Consider the following 22,604-nt stretch of genomic DNA (forward strand, 5'->3'; position numbering starts at 1 on the left):
AGCAGCTTTTGCAGAACTGCCTCCTGCATTTCACTGGCATTCCTGTGGGTGGACAACCAGAAACGCAAAACTCTAGGCCCTCATTTGCCATTTTTAAAAATTTCCAGACTAAAAAACCCCAACAAAATGTAGTTCTTGTGAAAAGTGGATTGCCAGCCCAATAGACTGCGGGAATGTCGCCGCAGAACGGGTTCCTGCACAGCCCACTCCTGAAAGGGGAATGTATAGGGATGAGAAGGTAATTCAGTCCCAAGTCTTTGAGCCCTCTGCTAGACCACAAGGGTGCCAGCCAGTGTCAGCTGTGGTAGAGTTCTTGTGATCTGGTCCATTGGCCACTGGACTGAAATCATCAGTCATCAACTGGTTGTAATTTCAACTCACTACCACACTGAGGCAGGCAGAAATACTGAAAAAATGGGCTGTGAGGGCATCAACACAACAAACATCAGTAGTGAGCAAACAAGGTTAAAAAAAGAAACTGAATATTTGATTGATATTTACATCATATCTATCTCCAGTCCCTCTAACAAATCAGAACAAAATACAACAGCAAGGCACTTGACAAGCACAGAAAAACTGAAATGCTCTGTTTTTGCACTAGATAAGTACTGTAACTTTCAGTTGTGGTAAGAACAGTTACCAGAAGTAATTGTACAGTGTACAGAGATACTTCCCTCATTGAGTCTTTTCATGTGAATCCTGAGTAATCACCCTGAAACTCACCTTGATCGATTATGCATGTCTGCCTGGAGGTCTTTACAAGTGCAGGATACTCTCTGTAGTAATAATCTATATATGCTTCCAATTTTAAGTCCCTGAAGTGAAAGAGATGAGAAAAGGCAGCTAGATGATGAAAAACATTGCTTGTGCCTCTGATTTATGAGCTTCAACTACTGAGTGTATTCTTATTTAACATGTCTGGGATGAGTAGGTTGGGCATGAGGAGCAATGTGCTCTCTTTCCTAGCTAACCGTTCCCCTGACACATATCTCCCCTTCCCCCACACACCAGCTTGTGATTTTAGGCTTTTCTGAATGAGATTCTGTGGCCACGGGCTGCTTTTCCCCACAACCTTCACCACCAATACTAATCTCAGCGGTCTAACGCCTCTGTCCCGACAGCTTATGCTAAATATTACTGGCAATTAGTTGTTAAGGCCAAACACACTGGGCTTGGCTCTCTGTACAAGACATAAAATACAGACAATTTTTCCCCTGTGGGATTTGGTGGGTTGTGGGATGAGCTTGGATCATTTTTTGGGCTGCAGACCAAAGACGTTTGAGAACCATTAATGTAGAGAGAAGAATGGTCTAAACACAGAACTGGAATCCAAGAACCTCTGAGTTCCATCCTGATTGTGACATGGACCTCCCTTCTGTGGCTTTGGACAAATCATTTAAGAACTCTTCCTCAGTTCCCCCTATTCTGTAAAATGGGAATAACAGGGGTGTATCTGAATGGATTATCTAGGGAGGTGGTGGAATCTCCTTCCTTAGAAGGTTTTTAAGGTCAGGCTTGACAAAGCCCTGGCTGGGATGATTTAGTTGGGAATTGGTCCTCCTTTGAGCAGGGGGTTGGACTAGATGACCTCCTGAGGTCCTTTCCAACCCTGATATTCTATGATTCTATGAATGCCAATTGTAAGATGCATTCACTACAGCTAAACATTTTTTGACCCAGGAAGTTCTTGGACACTGACACACTTTCTCTGCTTGCTGAAATTTGTAAAGTTTGCTTAATAAGAAGAAGGTTTAGGTGTGACTTGATCACAGTCCATAAGTACCTACAAGGGGAACAAATATTTAATAATGGGCTCTTCTACTTAGCAGACAAAGATATAACACCCTCCAATGGCTGGAAGTTCAAACTAGACAAATTCACACCGGAAGTAAGGCAAAAAATTTTACCGGTAAGAGTAATTAACTATTGGCACAATTTATCAAGGGTCGTGGTAGACTCTGCATCACTGACAAGTTTTACATCAAGATGGGATGTTTTTCTAAAAGCTCTGCTCTAGTAATTGCTTGGGAGCAGTTCTCTGGCCTGTGTTATGCGGGAGGTCAGACTAGATGATCCCAGTGGTCCCTTCTGGCCTTGGAATCCATGCTCCACTTTAAAGCTTATTCCCAAATTCACTCTCAAAAACAATGTATGCATGTCATAAAGAGACACTGTGCGGTATAGGACAGCTTGAGTTCATTTCTGTGACTTATTACTGGAGGTACCTTGCCAGCTGAACAAGCAATACAACAAGCGACCGAATGCCTTCTCCCATCAGGCTGTTCAATTTAAGCTCCTCGTAGATCAGATGAAGCACAAAGAAAATAGCAGGAATGTGGGTGAAGAGAAGCGTTGAGGAATCCAAGCTGAGGCTGGGTGAAAAGTCATCTTTTGGAAATGAAGTTTCCAATGGATCCAACCGCAAGGCTCTGGCCAGAGGGTGAGACTCAAGGTTTCTGTGGTAGTCCGAATTGAGCAGATACTCCCAGTCCTTAGGCAAACAAAGAGAGAATGATGTATAGGTCCCTAAATATATCCTCCCTCTCCAAGAGAGTCCTAAACTGTGATGTCTTTCATTGGATATTGGCAGCGGGGGGGGGGGGGGGGGGGGGGGTGTAATTCCTAATTGTTGAAGAGGCTGGCAATTCTCCCAGTAAACTGGGACCTAGGGACCACCCAGCCTCAGACATTTCTGCTATAATTACAAAAGGTACTAACAGTTCTCAGGCTCTACTATCAAAAATCCATCAACTCCTACATTCTCTGCTCCATACAGTACATCATGATGTAATGCTACAAACTGTATAACAGCATGCAAGGCACCACTATCCATGCTGAAAAGTCTGTCCAAAGACAATCGGAAAAACACAGATCTCATAGTTTGGCTTCTTTCTCTTCCCTATTTCCAACATTTTGTTATTTTAATTAACAGATCTAGAGTAATCATATTGCCCCCCCACCCCACCTCCAATCCACCATTCTGCCCACCAACAGTGCCAGCCTCGATGTCTCATTTGTCCCACTTTCTTCCGCACTGTCCCTATATATGGACCATGCTTCCTGAGCTGGTCCACAAAACTACTCCCTTCTATTTTAAACCCCTCTTGAAGGTCCACTTCTCCTGTAGCACGTACGAGAAACTTGCCAATGCCTTTTGCCAATAAAATAGAATAAAAAATAAAATACAGCATCTTCGCTCCACCACACGCTGCACAAGCCTTTGCTAACTGCATCTCTTACAGACATGACATCATCCTTTGGTACCTATCCCCTCAGCTGCCTTATTACATCACTCATGGTGTCAAAGGTCACTCATTTAGGTCCCTGGTCCTGCAGTTTGTGCTATGCAGGCAGAACATTGTACCCATGTGGACCCTCACAGAAATAATTAGGATTTGTCCAACTGCACAGAACGTATTACAGGATTCAGGCCGTCGTTTGTATGCTCCTTGGCATGTTTTCCTTCTGTGCTGGAAGGTGCCTGGGACACCTTTGGGTGATGATTAAATAATAATAAAGCAGCTGAGGCATTATGCTGTAAAGAACTTTTGCTTCTGTTTCTGCAGAAACTAGCCACTTCAGCCTGATATCTTTACAAAAATCCATCATAATACGTGCAATTAACGAGCTGGGGAATTTTATACTGCTGGCTTGTTAAAATGTACTGAGCAGACAGGGATGGGATAGACTATTAGTAAAGGAACAGAGCATCTTGGGAAGATTTCACATGTTCTTGGGAGCAATATTTGGGCATGCTAATGGAATGAAGTATGAATCAAATAAGAACTACTACTTATATGTTGGTACGTCTGAGATGATTCCCCTAGTGAGGGGCACAGTGTTAGACACTGCACAGACAGCTGATGACACCGCTTCTTCCAAAAACTTACAATCCCATGCAAACCCCATTTGAAAGTAGCCAGTCAGTTTGCTTCCTCTAATCTGCCTGCATTTTAAAGGTCTGATCTTTTATTCAATTGGTAACCTGCTTTTATTTTTAGTAAATACTGACTCCATCTCTTACTTCATCTGATCCTGTCTCGGAAGGTCTAGCCTTCTTGGGAGCAATGACAGGGGAAAGGGATCCTTCAAAATCAAGCTGCAAGAAATAAAAAGGCAAAATTAACTATTGTAAAACCCCTGAAATTACATACATGAATCACCAACAAGAACTAAAGGTAAAATGTAATGTCTCCACCAAAGTTAAGTATTGTTTCTTGGCATAGCATTAAAAATTACATCCTTTAACTTTCCCATAAAATCACATACAACAAAGAAGGGAAGTCAATTATCTATGTACAGAAGCCACAAGTGCATTTGGTTTGAGAATTTCGTATTCTAACTTTCTAATATTTAGTGTTTTTTGGGGGGGAAAGAGAAATGCTGATATTAGTGCTGGGCTCATTCTGCAAATGCATTTCAATGGATTTCATTTCAGTGGTGCGTGCCCCTGGAGTTTGCTTTCTGCGAATATACCAGCAAACAAATGTTCTGACAGGAAGGTCCACTGACAGAAAGCTGAATGAATACTCCGAAGTATTACAAGTATCTGCACTGCAAATCCTGTTCTGAAAGGTCCATGCAGCCACTTCGAGATCGGAACTATGAACTGTCACCTGTGTGTTCTATCAAACCAGCATGAATATTAACTATTCACAACTGAGAATGATCACACTTTGAAAGCAGCAGTATCAGTGGTGAAAGGGAGTGTATAATCCTCATAGACAATTGTTTATATGCAGCCTAGGTATTAGCACGATGGGCACAACTGGAAAAGTTCATTTGATAATTCAGAGATGCCTTGTTTAAAACCGGTTAAGGCATGCCTGCTGCTGAACTGAATGTATTTGGATAATCATCTTGAACTTCGTGAAATTATTAATTATGCAAACAATTAACTAATACTAACATAAGCCTAGAAAACAAACTACAAAGTTGTGAGTTTACTTACATTACGTGTCCATGCCAATCTGTCAGTGTTGTAACCCATCATATTCATGAGGCAGGTTACAAATAAACTCCACTCAGAGTGATAACTTGGTCCTCCAGGAGCATTGTAAGCATTATACCACTTGACAAGCATTTGTACCGCAATTTCTTTGGGCAGGATAGACTTAATTCCTTGTAAACATCTTTTCACTGTTTTGGGGGGGGGAAGAAAATGTTTATACTATTTTGTCACATCCACGCTTGTATAATGGAGCCATGCCCACGACTCCACAATTACTGTTGTAAACCCATTTCGAGCCCTACTTTTGGCCCTCTGATAACCGTCAAAAAAAAAAAAAAATCCACACAGTTCAGCCCTGCCCATCTATTGGCCTGGAAATTTCCATGCATAATCTCAAGCCAAAGGAAAACTTGCTTCCAACTGCAAAGCAATCAGCCACTGTTCAGTTTTAGGACACTGGAAATGTAATTCTAAACATTTTTTTTTGCAACATGTCCCTTTTTTGCTCACTCCTAAAGCTGTGTTAACAGATCAAATTTCTCATGCTCGTACTCCTTAAATAACAGTGTACACACTTATTTTAGGCCAGTTTGTTCCCAAGTTACCAGAGAATACTACTGGCTATGAACCAGTGAACCTACAGAGCATAGCTAGATATAGGTCAGCAAGTCTGCAGCTGATCACATGAACTTACAGCATTAGGTGCTGCATCATGGTGGCCCAAATACTACACTTCACAGCTGTATAATGAAGTGTGCAGTTGTGTTTTAGGGGTTGGATTCTGTTCCTTACCTAGCTCGGAGGTGGCGATTTCAGGAATGGTAATCCTAACCATGGAGCTATTGCTAAGTTCCTGTAAAATAAAATAAATTAAAAAAAAAAATTAAGTCAAATCATGAGGGGCATCTTCGGATAAAACCAAGATTACAGTCCATCTATACAGGAAGCTTTATACATTAAACTTATCCATAACAGTTCTTTTTACTAAGCTTGAGACTTTCCAGGTCATGGGAGAGCTGTTAGACTTATAGGTACTCGAATTCCTGTAAGTGATAAGAGGTAGTTTTCTTAAAAAGGACATTCTATAGGGTAAGCACGTGCACTGAGCACGTGGAAGTGCAACACCGGTCTGTGAGTCAGAAGCTCTTTGAAGAGCTTACTACCCGGGAGAAACCAGGGCTCATTATACTTTGCTCGCCCAGTTTCAGGAACAAGCCACAGGAAAACACCTACCAGAGTTACTCTGTTGTGAACAGGGTCTCGCACAGCATGAATGAAAGTTCCAAGTTGTTGGAAAGTACAATCATCAATGTAAGAGGAGTCATGAAGTTTGGAAGAATCCCTCAACTCTGGAACTGGAGACAACAGCACTCCCTGCAAAGGGACAAAACAATAACTAAAAGCTGAAATTGTGGGTGGGTAAGTTAACAAGTCTGGGCTCTGCATATTCTGAAACCAATCCTCATCCTTCCATTTTAGGGTTTCCAGTAAGACACTAATGACTAGGTGTGACGCTGGCAGACCAAGCACCAGCGCATGCCAAAGTCCCTGGAACACTGACAAACACACAGCTGGAATCCGTCTGGCTCACCTGTGTGTTAGAATTGTTAAAAACAGATATTAGAATGATAAGAATGTGTTTAGTGTTCAGATTTTATTGAATGCTTGTGAGTTGCTGCCAGCATTAATCTCACTTATAACATCTGTATCCCATATTGTAAGGTAATATTTAAGTGAGCCTCTCTGACTGTGTAAATGACCAGGCAGAAGAGAGACATTAATTAGTGTGAAGGGCTGATCTTCAAAAAAATGGTGTTATACACTTCCCAACAGGAAAGATCCATTGACACTAGATGGAATACTGTGGGATGTTAAAGAGAGCAAAAGATATTTGTTGTGGATTATAGAGGCTTCTATTACCTTTTGAAGCTTAAGATTTTAATTCATTTGCGTATCTATCTTTACCCTGTAAATAACTCTCTAAAGTCCTTTTCCTATTTAATAAATCTTTATAGAGTTTACTATAGGATTGGCTAGAAGCCTTGACTTCAGTGTGAGATCTACAGTGCAATTGACCTGGGGTTGGTGACTGGTCCTTTGGGACTGGGAGTAACCTGAATGCTGTGATCCTTGGCATAAGGGACCATCTAACACACAGGTAGGCTAGTCTGGATCAAAGTACCCAGAGGACCATGTGTGACTCCAAGTTACGGCTATTATAGTGCCTGAGGAGTCTATGCTTGTTAATTGGTTGGTGAAACCGAAGAACAGAACTCTCGGCCAATGTGGGGGTTGTGCGCTCTTCCTAAGAGTGGGTACTCATGCTCTTGAATCACGGCAGGCAGCGTTACACTCGGTAACGAGAGAGACATGAGTTTAAATGACATTGTCAGCTACTTGAACATTCTTGACAGCACAGTGACAAGAGAGTCATGCCACATCCCTAGTCTCCTACACAACTACCACACAATGCGCATCTCCATTTTGACCGATTTACACTGACACACATCAACAGTGACAAGCGGAATGTGGCAGAGGAGTACGGAACCACCTGACTGAGGCAAGCACATTGAGGAGCGAGGGCTAGCCGACTTAGGTGTCAAGAGCGAAGGCAGGAAGTGGGGTTTGAGCTGCAGGAGATGGATGGGAGAAACTGAGCGGCAAGAAGTCCCTCTGTGACGAGCGGTCACAGGCTCGTCAGAACAGAGATCTTCTCTGACACACCACGAGGGGTTCAGCCCAGTGGCTCTCCTTTCTTCCCCACAAGCATAAAACTCGTTTCCTCCCCATGCTCTCAGGGGACAGGTGGTTCGACAGGGGGCTTCGGTGGGTTGCTGCTATAGATTGTGGCGAGGGGCTGAGGGAGTAAGTGGAGTTTGAGCTGAGGAGACTGAGTGGGAGAAGCACAATCACAGGCGCAATCTCACTGTTCTCACAACATCCCCATTCACTCCCCAGCAGTACTCACAGCCCACCCTCATACCCAACCTGGGGCCCTGTCCATACTACAGAGTTTTGCCAGCACAGCTCTGTCAGTCAGGGGGCTGGAGAGATCTGATCCCTGACCGACAGAGCTAGGATGGCAGAAGCCCTAGTGCAGACACAGTTATGCCAGCAGAACTGCACTGTTATGGGTATGGTTTGTTTTGTTGGAGGGGGCAGGGAGATGCAGGGAATGAGCTATACCCAGAAACGTGTAATGGGGCCTAGTCCAGCAGAAAACAGACTCAGGCGCTCAGCGACATCATGGCTTTTGCAAGTATATAACAAACTTTTTCAATAAAACAGTTCGCTTCTCTCACCTCCTCTAAGGGCCCGAGGTGCTTATTCAAAGGCTTGGAAGGAGTATTCAGGCTATCCAGAGGGGTGCTCGGCCGAGGCATTTGGTTCGACATTGTCAGCGACGGTGCTGGCAGTCCAGGAATAAAAACCTTCCCTACCTTTATATAAAAAGAAATGGTTAGTTTTAACATGCAAACTCCTCTAACGCACACACGTTCAGGTCAATGACAGTAGCGGCTAAAATTATTAATACTTCAAAGAAAAAGGTTAAGAAAATTGGGTATATCGTGAAATTCAAAAAAAAAAAAAAAAAAAATCGATAGACAAGTCCAAAGTTGTCCCATTTTAACTCCTTTTTCCCCAAGCTTTGACACATTACAGTATTTTCCAGTACTACTTCTATACATTTCCACAGGCTTGCATCACTGCTGCACATTTAAGTCAACTTAAAGTTATGACAGTTTCAATTTAAAAAAAATCTACTTTTAAACGGTATAAAAATGTCTAGAAAAATCTGTTTTACAGTTTCCAAACATAAAGCAAAAAGCATATTTGTCTTTCTACATAAAATAGGGTTAGCTATTTTTAAGTTAACTATAAAAGTGTAAAAAAGGACGTACAACATAACAACAGTCTTTTGCAAAGTAACAAGTTTTGACATTTCAAACCCATTGACACCTCATGAGAGACTGAAAGCTTTGGAGAACTTCTGCTTACTTCTCATATTTATAGGATTCTCTTTGTTCTTAATAACTCAAAAGCTGGACATGAAAACCTCACATCAAGCAACGTTATCTCCAGACCTAATGCTTCTGAGGTGTCAATGACCCAAGAGCAACATTTCCAGCACTGCAGGAGGCAAATCAGACCCCAACTCCTGCTTTTGATTAGATTTGATCCGAGGACCTGTCCACCTCCCCAGGAAGTTGACGTCCTAAGTCTCCTAAAATGGCCTAAAGCAGTAACTGCTGTAGCAGCTTACTACATATCAAACACACTTGACATGACGCTGGTAACAGAAGTTACAATAGCCCCGTTGTGACATAGGAAATTTCAAACGTCTTTCCCTTGGGGTACTAAGCATTTTAACTTGATTATATGATAGTACGTACCCGAACCACTCCAGAATACAGCACCAAGTTCCCATTGCCTTCCAGAACCAGCAATGTGTCAATGCTCTATAAATACCAAACAGTGCGTTAAAACATCTTGTATTTGAGTAAACACTACATTTAGACACTGAAAGTACACCAAGGTTCTATATTTAAACACACATGCTTACCTCCACAGGGGCTGCGTCCTTTGCCTGTATATTGGTAACAGAACCAAAGATCAGCTGTGACTTATCGTTACTCTCTTGAAACTTTACACAGCTAAATATTTAGGAGGGGAAAAAAAAAATTCAACCAAAAACGTTATATACCAGAAACTCTCTCCTATGTGGTGTTATGAAAGAGGGAGAGGACATTAAAACAGTGATGTATGAAAACTAATTTTCACAGTGGTATCCTCCCCTCCTCTAACACAAGATAACACTGTTTCTACAGAAACTCTAATATGAGGAATGCTGGTTTTTCCGCTGCTAATTAACATCATTCAAAGTAATAATCTTTGTTAAATTACCCACAATACTTCTAAGGGTCTAGGGTGGGAAAAGCAAGCATGCCACTGGAAGGACAATGAATTTCTTTTTAATCTTAGTTTTATTTAAATGCCCAAACCTGTGTATGCCGTAGTTGCACACATTCATGTGACAGAGAGACACATGCATCACATTAATGTAACAGACTTCACTAGCCCATATCTAGCTAGTTATTTTTATAGTTCTAACATTTATTCAGCAATTCACAGGGACCCAGAAAAACCCACACATGCTCACCGCAACTGGAGCTGGGATTCCACTAAAAAGCACAAGAACTTTTGTCCACAAAGGTCAGTTGTAATAAACACTTTTGAGGCTTGGGAATTCTTCTCTCTGTCAATATTGAAACAAGAGGCAGTGATCAGCACGGTGCTTTGGCTCACTGCTCTAGGGTCAGTGGAAGAGTGTTACTGAAGAGAATATTAAGCACAGCAAGCTGTAAGACACGGCTGGACATCAGCCAAACAGTGGACTGGACGGCCAGAGTTTGCCCACCCCAATGTGTGTCACTATTCTAGAAATTAGTATTCCTAGATCCCAACCTGCATGCTCCCTAGTTTGGGGCACTCAGGGCACAGGCTTTACCAGCCAACCCTAGTGTCAGATTTGTTTTATCCTTACTTTTCTGTTTGATTCCAAATGTTACTGCTCTACTTCGGTTTCTACCTTTGGGTCATATTTGCTCAAAGGCAGCTGTCCCCCACCAAAAGCCTGCAGTAGCTGCATGAAGCCTCTTTGAAGTGAACAGCACCAATTTCAACCACTTAATAGCATTCGAATTTGTATAGTGATCTCAACAGTAGCATTGGCATTTGGAGTCAAGCTGGCTAAAGGACTTTAGTATATGATCATAATGAATAACAGTGCTGATTTAGAAGGGAGGAACGTTGTCTGGTCAGGCTTGCTTTTGTGTACAGTTTGCACCTATTATAATGTGCTATGCATCTGAAGAAGTGAGGTTTTTACCCACGAAAGCTTATGCCCAAATAAATCTGTTAGTCTTTAAGGTGCCACCAGACTCCTTATTGTTTTCGTAGATACAGACTAACATGGCTACCCCCTGATATTATAATGTGAGCGCTGCTGCCACGGTATCCTTGCAAATGCCCAGCTGAGTCCCCAGTGATACCAGCACTGATCACTTCTCACAGGGGCTAGAACAAGCTCCCAGCCACCAGCTGGGCACATGTTCACCACCAAAAACTGTCAATGAACAGAATCCCTAACTGGTGCTGATGGCAAAGGAAATAAGATTCATACACTCATTCTGCTCAAGCAGGAATTGGCCCTGCACTGCCTCTCTTGCACTAGCTGTGCTCCAGCCCTCTAGAGCCACGTGATCTCCTCACACAGAAAGCTTCAGCCCATGGCTTGGCATTGGCTGCAATGATACCAACATTAGTAGTATCTCCACTTTGGGCAGCTCACTCGGTATTCTGCCAAGCACAACGGCAGCAGCACTGAACGCCGCTCGTGATACTCCTGTGATTTTAGCTACTTTCTTTATTTAGCATCTTCACTAATGATCTAGGAGAAAACGAGCATGCTAATTACATCCACAGATGAGACAGAGGCGCTGTACACACCAGAGGCAGCAAAATAATCAGAAGGTGCCAAGAGACTTACAATTATGGCCTGGTACTAACAAAATGACGTCAATTTATCACTGAGGCATTACTGCCAATAGGAGGGGCTGGCTCGCATTCAAGCCAGTTGTAACAGAACTCTTTTGGATGGGTCGCGAGCAGCAGGGATTTGAAAGCAGGTCTCTGTTTTCCCAGGCAGGAGACAGTCATGTCTTCAGATCCAGAGCTCCTGCTCTACTGCTGACAACCCAGCCAGGGTGTCCTGTTTCCAGTGGTGGCGCATAGAGAGATTTCAGCTGCAGCACATCTTGGGCACTTGGGATGAGCTTCCTGGCCGGAAGTGTAACTCACATTTACACAGCTTGGTTCTCTGTCCCCAGTCTAGTGGCTGCATCAGATAGTGATCAATAAGCCAGCTACAGCTTCTGAGCTAACGGATCTGATTCGGAGCTGAAAGACAGCAGAGGCTCATGCTTTTCGGTTCCAGGTTCAATCCCTTTGGCTGATGACCCATCCAGGAGCATTTGCATTATACAACTCCCCTTACCCTTGAGGACCAAAAAACTAAGCTCAAGACATTCCATCGAACACATCGGATGGAGCCGAGACTCGAGAGTAAGAATCCTAGCCGACAGTATCTGTAGAAACTGACATTCCACTACCCCTATTACCAGATACTCAAGATCTACTGTGCCACTCCCATGCACAGAGGAATTTACTCATCATTGGGATGGAATGCAGCGGCTATTTAACAGCACACAACTGCTTGGGAGAAAAGTGAAGGATATTTCATCCTCTTGCAACAGGAAGAAGAATTTAGATAGGCAGAATGTAATTACCCAAATAGGAGTTTGGCTACAACATTGTGGTTAATACGATAATTTGTTTAAAAGAGGCATGGGATCTTTAATGTCTTCAGATGGGGAAGATACGGTTTGCTAGCTCATCAAAAAGACAGCATCTTCAAAACCAGAGTGCCCCATACCCCATGCCAATGCATTGGTTCAAACACTGACCTCCTGGGAAGAGTGATACCTACTGAACCACCCACAGCACTTCTGCAACACGCTGGTACTTGAAGGTCTCACATCAAAGTAGCAATCAGACACAACCCCGCTTAGCTCATGAGATCCAATGTGACAACAATCCAGTTTAGAAGGCTACAGGACACAGAGGTTAACGTATTTAGAAGTGCCCAAGTCCCATTTTCAAAAGTGAGCTGGACACATGGGGTATGTCTATACTTGCAGTTACACACCTGCGGCTGGCCCGTGTCAGCTGACTCTGGCGTGCAGGGCTCGGGCTAAGGGTCCGTTTAGCTGTGGCGTAGACATTGCCCGAGCCCAATGTCTACACCACAATTAAACAGCCCCTTCGGCTCATGAGTCTCAGGCTGAGTCAGCTGACACGGGCAAGCCCGGGGGGGGGCGGGGGAGAGGTTAATTCCAGTGTAGACGTACTTTAGGAGCCTGACTTTCACTGAGTCTTAGTCTCCCAAGTAGTTTTTGACAGAGGGACTTAGGCACTTTTGAAAATGTTACCCAACAATACTAAACAATCCTTCGTTATAAAGCACTACGGTGTACTCAGTTGTACACACACTTGCTGTAAGAGGCAACAGCTTACAAAAAGTTTGTACTGAGGACAATTTCACTTTAGTCTTTGTCAGTGGAAACGCAGGTCTAGTTAAACCCAAATATAAGCTTCCAAACCTCATGGTCATGATGGTCTCTGTCCAGAGATGGTCTATGCACAGCTCTGGAACAATTGGCTCCGTTTCTGGAGCAAGGAAGGAGTCGCTGGAAGCACTGTTTGGAGAATGGCTCACACTGTGCCGCCGCGGCGACTGGGTGTTACTGGAGAAGTTGAATCTCTGCACTCCTGAGAAAGATTGCACCCCTAAGGCAGGAGAGTGAGAACGGCTGCAAAGCAAGACAAGGGCCATTACTGAAAACAGATCGTAAAGTCAGGCAAGCTCAGGTGTGTGCAGCAGAATCCTTTTCCACAAGGGGAGCCAGGGAACTCTCACACTAGCACTGAATTTTCTCAGTTGCTAATTCAATACCAGCCCATTTGCTCACAGGAACACACCAACCCTCCAATTAATTTGCTAAATACTTCTGGCAGAGGCTTCAAAAGGAGGAGAAAAGGAGAGGAAAAATAGAAAACACCCCGTAATGCGCAATCTGGTTTGTGAAAACCTATCCCCAGCCTGCCCAGTATAAATATTACCGATTTTAAGGGCAGTTCTGTGTTTATGCTAAAAGCTGTCTTGAGCTGTGCTGCAAGTGGAGAGCCCTACCTCCATGTACACGACTTATCTAACGTGCAAGTGGCTGATTCTTGAAGGAAATAAAGCTCTCTCGGGCTTCCCGAGGGAGACATAGGAAAGTGAGTAACAAGACAGTAAAGTGCACAGAGGATGTTGAGCTTTCACTCTAGAAAGATGCCACAGAATGTCTGCTGAAGGCCATTGGTGGGCATGGAGAGGACGGAATGACCTAAGGTGCATCATTCTATGTTTCTAAAATACCTCACTATCCCTACCAAGGCCCACAGGGTGCTGTGCAAGATATTTAAACACAATACAACTAGTTTTAAGAAGTCAACATAAACCCAATATGAATACAACTGATTAAGGGGAAGGGAAGGAGATCAACCACGTGAAGAGGGTTAAAAAAGAGATTGCAGGGAAGTTAGAGATGGGAACCACTGATGGGCTAGATAAAAACATATGAAAAAAGTTGAGGCAGTTACCGAAAAAAAAGAGAGAGAGAGAAATGGACCAGTGATATTGGGGAAGCAAATTCCACACCCTTGGACTAACTTCAGCAAAGGTGCCAAGCTGAACTGCAGCAGCTGGATCTCAGAGTGGAGGGCAGCGTGGAAGCTTTGTGCTCACAGGTATTGGCACTACAGGAGAAGGTTGCGATTGTAGATGGGGTCTACACTTTTACAGCGCAGTTCTACTCTAAAAAAGCAACTATGTTTAAATGGCACCTTCATATCCAGCTATCTACACGTGTCAGGTCTGCTGACTTCGGAACAAAAACACATGGCTTTGCTGCTTTTTCCTCCTGAAAATCCTGTAGAGCCAACACAACGAAGAGTGAGTTGCATTTGATTCCAATTTGCAACCCAGAGTTGTTTACTCAATGCCAACCAGTTACACCATTGAAGGCAAGGGGATTGTAAGGAAGGACCAAATTTGGTCTGCAGAACGCTTATTCCTGGGGACGATGCACATCATGGAAAGAACCCAGCTTGACTCAGAGCACAGGCTGAGCCTGAGGGCTGGCCAGCAGTCCAACATCAAGAGGAGTTTTTTTGCTTGTTTTTTTTTTAAAATAGGGTGGGCTGCTCTCTGGTCACCCTTTTAAAGGTGAGAAGAGCAAAAATATACCGTATTTATATGTAAATATCACCAGTAATCTGGCTGAGGGAGACACTACCCAGAGAATAAAATTCTAACTATCCTAAATTTTGAAATTTGTTTTTATCCTTTGTGAAACCCTCCCTGTCAACTGGAGATATTCTAGCGTGTGACATCACAAATACCAGAGGCCTACACAGCATACTGCAGAAGGCCAGGGACAACACATACTGATGCCAGAAACTACCCAAAATAGATACATTCATGTTTCTTACATGGCTCAGTATTGTCAATTCATACTTAACATCCTTTCAGCTTGTTCCACAAAGTAAACCCAGTCATTTAATTATCCCTTGATGCCAGAACCTTTATTTGCAATGGCTGACAATTTGGGACAATTTTATCCCAGTGGTAAAGATAAAAACATGTCAAGTCTTATTTTATAATTCTTGACAATCGGCAGAACATGAGGCGAAAGCAGCGGACATCTGAACTTTGACTAGAAGACCTGCCAGGCTGCCACTTCGCTCTGTCTACAGCCCAGTGATGTAGCCAGCTTTCTCACTGAGTTAATCAGGCACCATTGGGATGATCAGCTGTAAAAATCAACAGAAAAAGGAGTGTTCGGGAGTCGAGAAGACTGTCTCCCATGCCTCAGTACTGCCCTGCCTATGAATGTCAATACACGTGCCGAGGCAGGGCAGGTGAGAGGGTGGATAGCCCAGTGGCACTGGGACTCAGGAGACCTGCACTCTGTTCCCTGCTACACCACAAATTATCTTTCTGACCTGGGACAAGTCACTTGGTCTCTCTCTGCCCCAGTCCCACAGCTATAACATGGAGATAACAGCATTGCCCTACCTCACAAGGACACTGAGAAAAAAAATACATTGAAGACTGAGAGGCACTAGTACACTATGATAACGGAGGCCAAGTAAGTTAGATAGATAGGTACCGTTTTAGTACACTGCTAACCCTGCATCAGATGTGCTCATCTTTTACGCGACTAGTTAACACACAATCCATTTAGCACCCACCTAAGAGCCGCCATGTTGGATATGGAAGGCGAGCGGGAGTGCACGCTGGGCGACGACACCGACCTACTCTGGCTGTGAAGAGAGGAATAATTCTGGAAAGGGGAAGCCATGGGTGAGTCTCCTTTCGAGAGACTCCTGAGGTGGGCGGTCAAAGAGCTGCTGGTGGCCACATGTTGCGGCGTCCCCACCTGCTCAGAGAACTTTAGGACTGTGCTCTGCTCCTGGAAGAGACAAAAGAAGCTGTAAGTCATAAGGAACATGAGTGGATCATAGCAGCCCGAGTGCCCTGGGGTCACTGACCAGCTGTTTACTTCACCAGCACAACTCAAGTTAGAGGTCACACACACAGACTCATTTGCTGCTAGACTTCTCAACCCTGGGGTCTAGTCAGTAATGCTGTAGCAGATTCTGAAGATACTATTGTTCTCCAGGGACACTGACATTTCAGTCAAGCCCTAGAGTGAGGTAGCTCTCATGCAGTAGCTCCACAGAATGGTGGGGAGAGCATCTGCTTTTCCCCTAGGACTCCTGCATGGAGCAGGGGGAGGAAGACAGCAAGCAGCAAGGCTAGGTAGATTCTCCCTATGCTGGCTTTTAAAAAAAGTGAAGAAAAGAAGGCAGGAAAAGTGCAACAGGGCCACTAGACCCACACTGGAAGGAACAGAAGGGCCATGGGGTAACCCCCTGGGACTCCTGCCCGTGGCCTGGAGAGAAGCAGGTGGCGGGTGAAGGAAGGAAGGAAGGGTGGGAGTCAGCACTCCCTGACTCCCTTCATCTGTTTGTCTCTTTCCCACAAGTTTTCCACCTGGCTCTTAATGGCAGCCAGTTGTTTGTTGCTTTGAGATTTGGCAGATCTTTCGTCAGCTGATTGCCAGGACTACAGCCAAAGAGGCATGATGACAAATGTCGTTTCTCACCCATCATTTGTGTGGCAGGTATATCTATGCCCACCCAGACACCCCACTCACCCCCAGAAACAGCCACCATTGCTTAAGGCATTTAAACATTGAGTGTTTGGGAAACCCGGCATCCTTAAATCTGGAATGGAGAGATAACTGAAAGAGGAACTGCTCCTCGGAAGTTCCATTGTTTTGATCTAACGCTATCCATTATATGGACTGGATTGTAAATATTATGAGTTTTCACACACACACACACACACACACACACACACACACACACACACCCTCCATCTTTAAGTCAGCAATGTTTTCTTACCTCTGGTTTTACTCTACGAAGGGCCCAGACAGCATGCAAACTCTGAATGGTGTCATAGGTCATCACAATGGAAGGCTCCTCATTGAGGAACACAATGCGCAGTGTGTAATCAGCAACATACTGTACTCTAGCCGAGCCAAACACACCTGCTAGAGAAGTAGCGCTCAGGTTAACCCCATCTAAATCAGAAGGACAGTTTCTGTAATAGTGTTATTAATTACACAAAGCTACCATTTCATGTCCCATTTCTGTTGCAACTTTGGTTCTTCCCATATAGATTCCCTCGCTGGGAGTGTTTGGCAGTTAAGAGTATATAGCTAAGCATTCAGACCTGAGGGAAAAGGCCACAGTTTGTTGTATCCAAGGCATTTCAAAGCAGTGTAAATAAGAGGCAGCATTACCTAATGGCTAAGGCACTGGCCTGGGATTCAGGAGACCTGGGTTCTATCTAGCCGGGAACATAATCTAACACAATCCAAAGGCTGGAAGTTGAAGCTAGACAAATTTAGATTGGAAATAAGGCATACATTTGTAAATGTAACAATTAGCCATTGGAAGAACTCTACCGCGGGCAGTGGTGCATACTCCAACAGTGACCATTTTAAAATCAAGACTGGATGTTGTTCTAAAAGCTCTGCTCTAGCAATTGCTCTGGGGCAGTTCGCTGGCCTGTGTTATACAGGTCAGACCAAATGATGACAATGGTCCCTTCTGGCCTTGGAATCTATCCATCTATTCCCAGCTATGTGACCTTGGACATGTCCCCTCTCTCTTCCTCAGTTTCCCCTTCTGTAAAACACGGATAATGATGCTGACTTCCTTTGTAGAGTGCTTTGAGATCTTCAGCTGAAAAGCATATCACTATATCTGCATGGCCCTCCCCTGTGCTGGGGTTTTGCTACTGGCCCATCCCTTCCCTGCCCCCCTCCCTTTGTGTGGGGCACAGCTCGCTCTGCCCCCTAGCTGTTACCAAGTGAATGGGAGGCATCTCCTCCTACTCCCTCACTGTCCAGCCTGGAATAGAGGAGAGGGAATAGGCTGGGGCTGCAACTTCAAATGGGAGTTGAATGTTGCGATGACAGGCATCCCCTGCCCCACATTTCTCCCCATTCTCACTACCACCAACCTCCCACATCCCCCTCTCTCACAACCCCCTCCTGGGCTGACCCCCCCCCCACAACCCCTTTCCCCTCCCTACCAACAATCCATGCCCCCCTCCCCTCGCTGCAACCCCACACCTCTCTTCCTTTACTCATTCACTCTTCCATCTCCTAATTCCCCTTCTACTCCACTCCAACACACACACACGCCCATATTTCTCCTCACTGCTACAATGCCCTATATTCTCTAGCTCTGCACCAAAAAAACTGATGAGACTCCGGAAACATTAAGAGCAGCTCACATGAGGCACCCCTTGACCAAGCAGCCCTATGATTTGCTTGCTTGTGATCACCCTCAGTTCCATTGTTCAGGATGGATACATCATCCTAACCACCTACTAGAGTCTTCCATCTTCCCGCTATTTAATTAATTAATTTAATAATACCACTAGTGTATAATCAAAGTCTGCATGTGGATTTTAGAGCACTTTAAAAATATCACATTTAAACCAGAAATGTTGGTCGGAGGGCAAAACTTCCAAAAGGAGCCTCTGCAGAACACAGGCAAAGCAAGGAACATGCGCAACACACATTCCTGGAAAGCTGCCCAGGGTAGGCCCGAACTCACAGTGCACGGCTGCTCAGGGACGTCTAACGGACTGACAAACTGGGCACCTGCCCAGGACCCCCTGCAGACAGGGAGCCTCAGCAGTGAGGTGTTTAAAAATAAGACTATCTAGTCTTTGACACATATTGAATCCTGTGTGTTTCAGGAAACTGAATTTTCAGATGTCATTCATGACTTTGCTGCCCACAAATCCAGACACTGATGTTTTTAAAGCAGCCGAATACCTGTAAAATTTTTCCTATTACCACTGTGTTGTGTTTTTTAAGGCAAGAATTCCTATTTATTTCCTACCGTAATATGGTGGAGGCCCCAATTTGCACTGTGCCCAGGGAATTCCAGTCATTAAGATGGCCCCATGGGTGCTCAAATCACCCCAAATTTAGACCACTAACCCCACTCCACACCCCCAAGGGGACTTGCAGATTTCAAGGCAATCCAAGTAAGCATGTGGATTTGAGAGCACTTAGAATAATCAACCTTTGAACAGCAAGCAACACTCAATCTTAACTATAGCCAAAACTCTGCTATAATTTCAAGAAGGATGGAGTTAGTGTGGGGAGTCAGCTGCAATGTGAATATCATGACTCCAGACCCAGTAACATGTGGGTCAATCACCACAGCTCGATGACAGCAAGGTTTCAAATGTAACCAAGCAAGATAGCCACTCTCTCTTTCCTTTGTAGAATCCCTCCGCGGTGGCCAGCCATTCAAAGAGGTCTTTTTAGATACCTTAAATATCCTAAAGCTACAATACCAGTTACAGGGTTTGTCTACACCAGTGGTTCTCAACCAGGGGTACACATACCCCTGGGGGGTACATCAACTTATCTAGATAGTTTTACAACAGGCTACATAAAAAGCACTAGCAAAGTCAGTAAGAACTAAAATTTCATACAGACACTGACTTGTTTATACTGCTTTATATACTATACACTGAAATCCAAGTACCATATTTATATTCCAGTTGATTTATTTTATAATTATATGCTAAAAATGAGAAAGTACGCAATTTTCAGTTATAGTGTGCGATGACACTTTTGTATTTTTATGTCTGATTTTGTAAGTAAGTAGTTTGTAAGCGAGGTGAAACTTGGGGATACGCAAGACAGTAATCTAGAAAGGGTGAGAGCCACTGATCTACACATATGCACGCTGTGCAGCAAGCCAGGTTGTAAATCTACACCAGTGCACACATGGAATCTTTTACTGCACAGCAGCAGGGTCCATGCGGACAGTTAGCATGTGGCAGACGAGTGCATTATAGATTTACACCACAGCTTGCTACGAACTAAGTATTCATATTGACAAGTCCTAAGTGACATGAAATCCTAATTTATGTAACTTAATATAAAATAATTTAATTAATATGGCTACAACACTGCATACATGAAATCCTAACAGAGAAGCAGCTAAAATAATCCATTTCTAAATTCTTAAAAAAGAGATATTTGAAAATTCATTAGATTGTAATATATAGACTGTAAGATGGAGAAGATAAACTTTCAATGCTGTATTCAATAATACTGCTGCTGAATGACTCATTTCTATTTATGGATTTTCATTTTTTTTTTTTTTAATTAAAACGACAACCTACCTCCAGACTTACAGACAAGAGGTGTTATCTCATCTAAAGGATGTAGCATACTGAACATAGTGGGCAAAGGTTCTCTGGAAAGGAAATGGAAAAATATATTTAAAAATCAAGCGTTAACAAGCTGTAAAATCTAACAGATGGATCACAAACACCCACTGCAATTTTAACAGTCAACTCCTCAAAAATAAACAAGTGACATATATGTTCCATTAAGTACAGTTTGAATGGTTCCTCTAACACATCAATAAAAAAACCCAAGCTTTGTTTCTCTAGTACACTTTATCTCGGCGCAGCTGAGAAAACTTACACTGAAAGGATGCAGCTATTTAACAGCACAGAGCAATGCTTAACAGTTCAAAATAGGAAATGAGGAATCCAGCTGAAATTGCAAGGGAAATTTAGACAGACATGGAGTTACCAGATAAAAACGTGGCAGAACACAGACTGAAGAGCCAAGAGATCTCAACTGACCACCACTAACATGAATGTCAGTTTGAAATCTCATTTGAAAGCTGAAACATTGTGTACGACTGCCTTTTTACTCCACAGTGTAAGGTCGGACTAGGTTCCAAGTGCTGGTGTGCATGCTCAAAAGTGAAGTTCTAAACTCTATTTTTGAGCTTTTTCACCTGAAAGATTCCTCTTACACTTAGCACATGCCACTGGAGAAGTTTTCTGAAAAACATCAATAGGATTAGAGAAACAGTTTTTCTATTCTTATGGACTTTGACAGCCAGTAACCAAAACGCAGCTCAGTTTTTTGTATGTTCAAACTGGATTAGACATGTAGTCCTTATGGAGAACACACGACTTTCACAAGCCTGAAAAAAGTGGAAGTTCTTAATTTAAAACTTTCGAAATGCAGACTGCTAAATGATGGGTCACTCCCTAGCTATTTAGAGCACACTTCTCACTATGGCATCTCAGCGTGGTTAAAAATAAGAACCACATACCCTGGGACGGATGCACATAGCTCCAAGGCAGCTACGCAAGCCACTCCCTAAATCCAACCAACACCGCATCCTGGCTTTATGCCAGCGTGTATCAATTCAAATCATCAACGTCAATCATGATTTAAACTGGCGTGCAGGAAACACGGATTTAAATAATTTATTTTAATCCTGCTTTGCATTTGAACTTATTTTTCCTAAAGAAAAGATTAATTCTCATTGACTGGTAATCACTAAAATATGTTGATTGGCAACTATAATTATAGCCTTTACAAGACGTTTGGTATTTTTTGCTAAGCAGGAAGATACGCATTTATTTAAGCAATTATACAGCTTAACACACATTTATTCAGAGTCTTAATTTTTACATTTTTTATTATGTTGGGAAATGGTGAACAACAAAAAGAAGAACAGGAGTACTTGTGGCACCTTAGAGACTAACAAATTTATTAGAGCATAAGCTTTCGTGGACTACAGCCCACTTCTTCGGATGCATATAGCGAACAACAGGTTTCTTATTGTGACAGGGTGCACATGGCACTCCAAGGCCCCCTGCTGGAGGCCCCGGGGTACTACCACACCTCACCGCACTCCACCCCACAAAAGGAGCAGCGAAGGTGGGTACAATTCAATAAAAGGATCAGATAAATGGAGCTGCTGGACCTGAACAGGTCAGTTCCTGGCTGGGACCAGAGGAGCGAGGAAGGGTGCTCCTTGCTGGTCAGAGGAGCTGGAGAGAGAACTAGTTGGCACTGGCATCCAGTGAGGAGGAAGAGGATCTGAGAAGTTCTGCCCCGAGGTAAGGGGGAAGAGAAGAGGGCTACATGGGAGAAAGCCCAGGGAATAGCAGCAACTAATTAAAGGCAGCAATATGTGTATGGTGTTTATAGGGTCCCTGGGTTTGGACCTGAAGCAATGGGCAGGCCCAGGTTACCCCACTGGCCACTGGGAAAGTGGCCTAAGCCCTGAGAAGAGGAGACGGCTCTGTCAGAAAGCCTACGTGAAGAGCAGGATTTAAAGGGCCCAGAGACGAGACTGAAGACTAACAAGGGCACACCAAGAGTCCTTGTTGGACCTCTGTTACTCCAGAAGGGGTTCATCCATTTGACTATGTGACTTGGCCAGAGGGCTGAGCCACTGAAGACCTGCCTAGAGAAATCAGCAACCTACAAGGGACATATAGGAGTGGGAAAGATCGCAGTACCACACCTAGCCATTAGGAGGCACTTGAGATGAGTGCCCC

General features: G+C 43.7%; 1 protein-coding gene across 3 annotated transcripts in view; it reads right to left on the reverse strand.

Annotated features, from left to right (window-relative positions):
• ANAPC1 (anaphase promoting complex subunit 1) overlaps positions 1 to 22,604 on the reverse strand; it is a 74,816-nt gene that overhangs the window by 38,521 nt on the left and 13,691 nt on the right. Inside the window, exons 7-20 of one of the 3 annotated variants that reach the window (XM_054023840.1) lie at positions 20,412 to 20,485; positions 17,090 to 17,235; positions 15,872 to 16,092; positions 13,174 to 13,383; positions 10,113 to 10,208; positions 9,516 to 9,606; positions 9,346 to 9,411; positions 8,254 to 8,391; positions 6,185 to 6,325; positions 5,744 to 5,804; positions 4,952 to 5,139; positions 4,025 to 4,099; positions 2,226 to 2,491; positions 724 to 815 (exon numbers count right to left, since the gene is read on the reverse strand). In XM_054023840.1, the coding sequence (XP_053879815.1) occupies positions 724 to 815; positions 2,226 to 2,491; positions 4,025 to 4,099; positions 4,952 to 5,139; positions 5,744 to 5,804; positions 6,185 to 6,325; positions 8,254 to 8,391; positions 9,346 to 9,411; positions 9,516 to 9,606; positions 10,113 to 10,208; positions 13,174 to 13,383; positions 15,872 to 16,092; positions 17,090 to 17,235; positions 20,412 to 20,485 (1,865 nt within the window). Of the gene's footprint in view, positions 1 to 723; positions 816 to 2,225; positions 2,492 to 4,024; positions 4,100 to 4,951; positions 5,140 to 5,743; positions 5,805 to 6,184; positions 6,326 to 8,253; positions 8,392 to 9,345; positions 9,412 to 9,515; positions 9,607 to 10,112; positions 10,209 to 13,173; positions 13,384 to 15,871; positions 16,093 to 17,089; positions 17,269 to 20,411; positions 20,486 to 22,604 lie in introns of all 3 variants that reach the window. The other 2 variants (XM_054023838.1, XM_054023837.1) reach the window with 2 other exon arrangements.

Source organism: Malaclemys terrapin, chromosome 3 (assembly GCF_027887155.1).
Source record: "Malaclemys terrapin pileata isolate rMalTer1 chromosome 3, rMalTer1.hap1, whole genome shotgun sequence".
NCBI lineage: Eukaryota > Metazoa > Chordata > Testudines > Emydidae > Malaclemys > Malaclemys terrapin.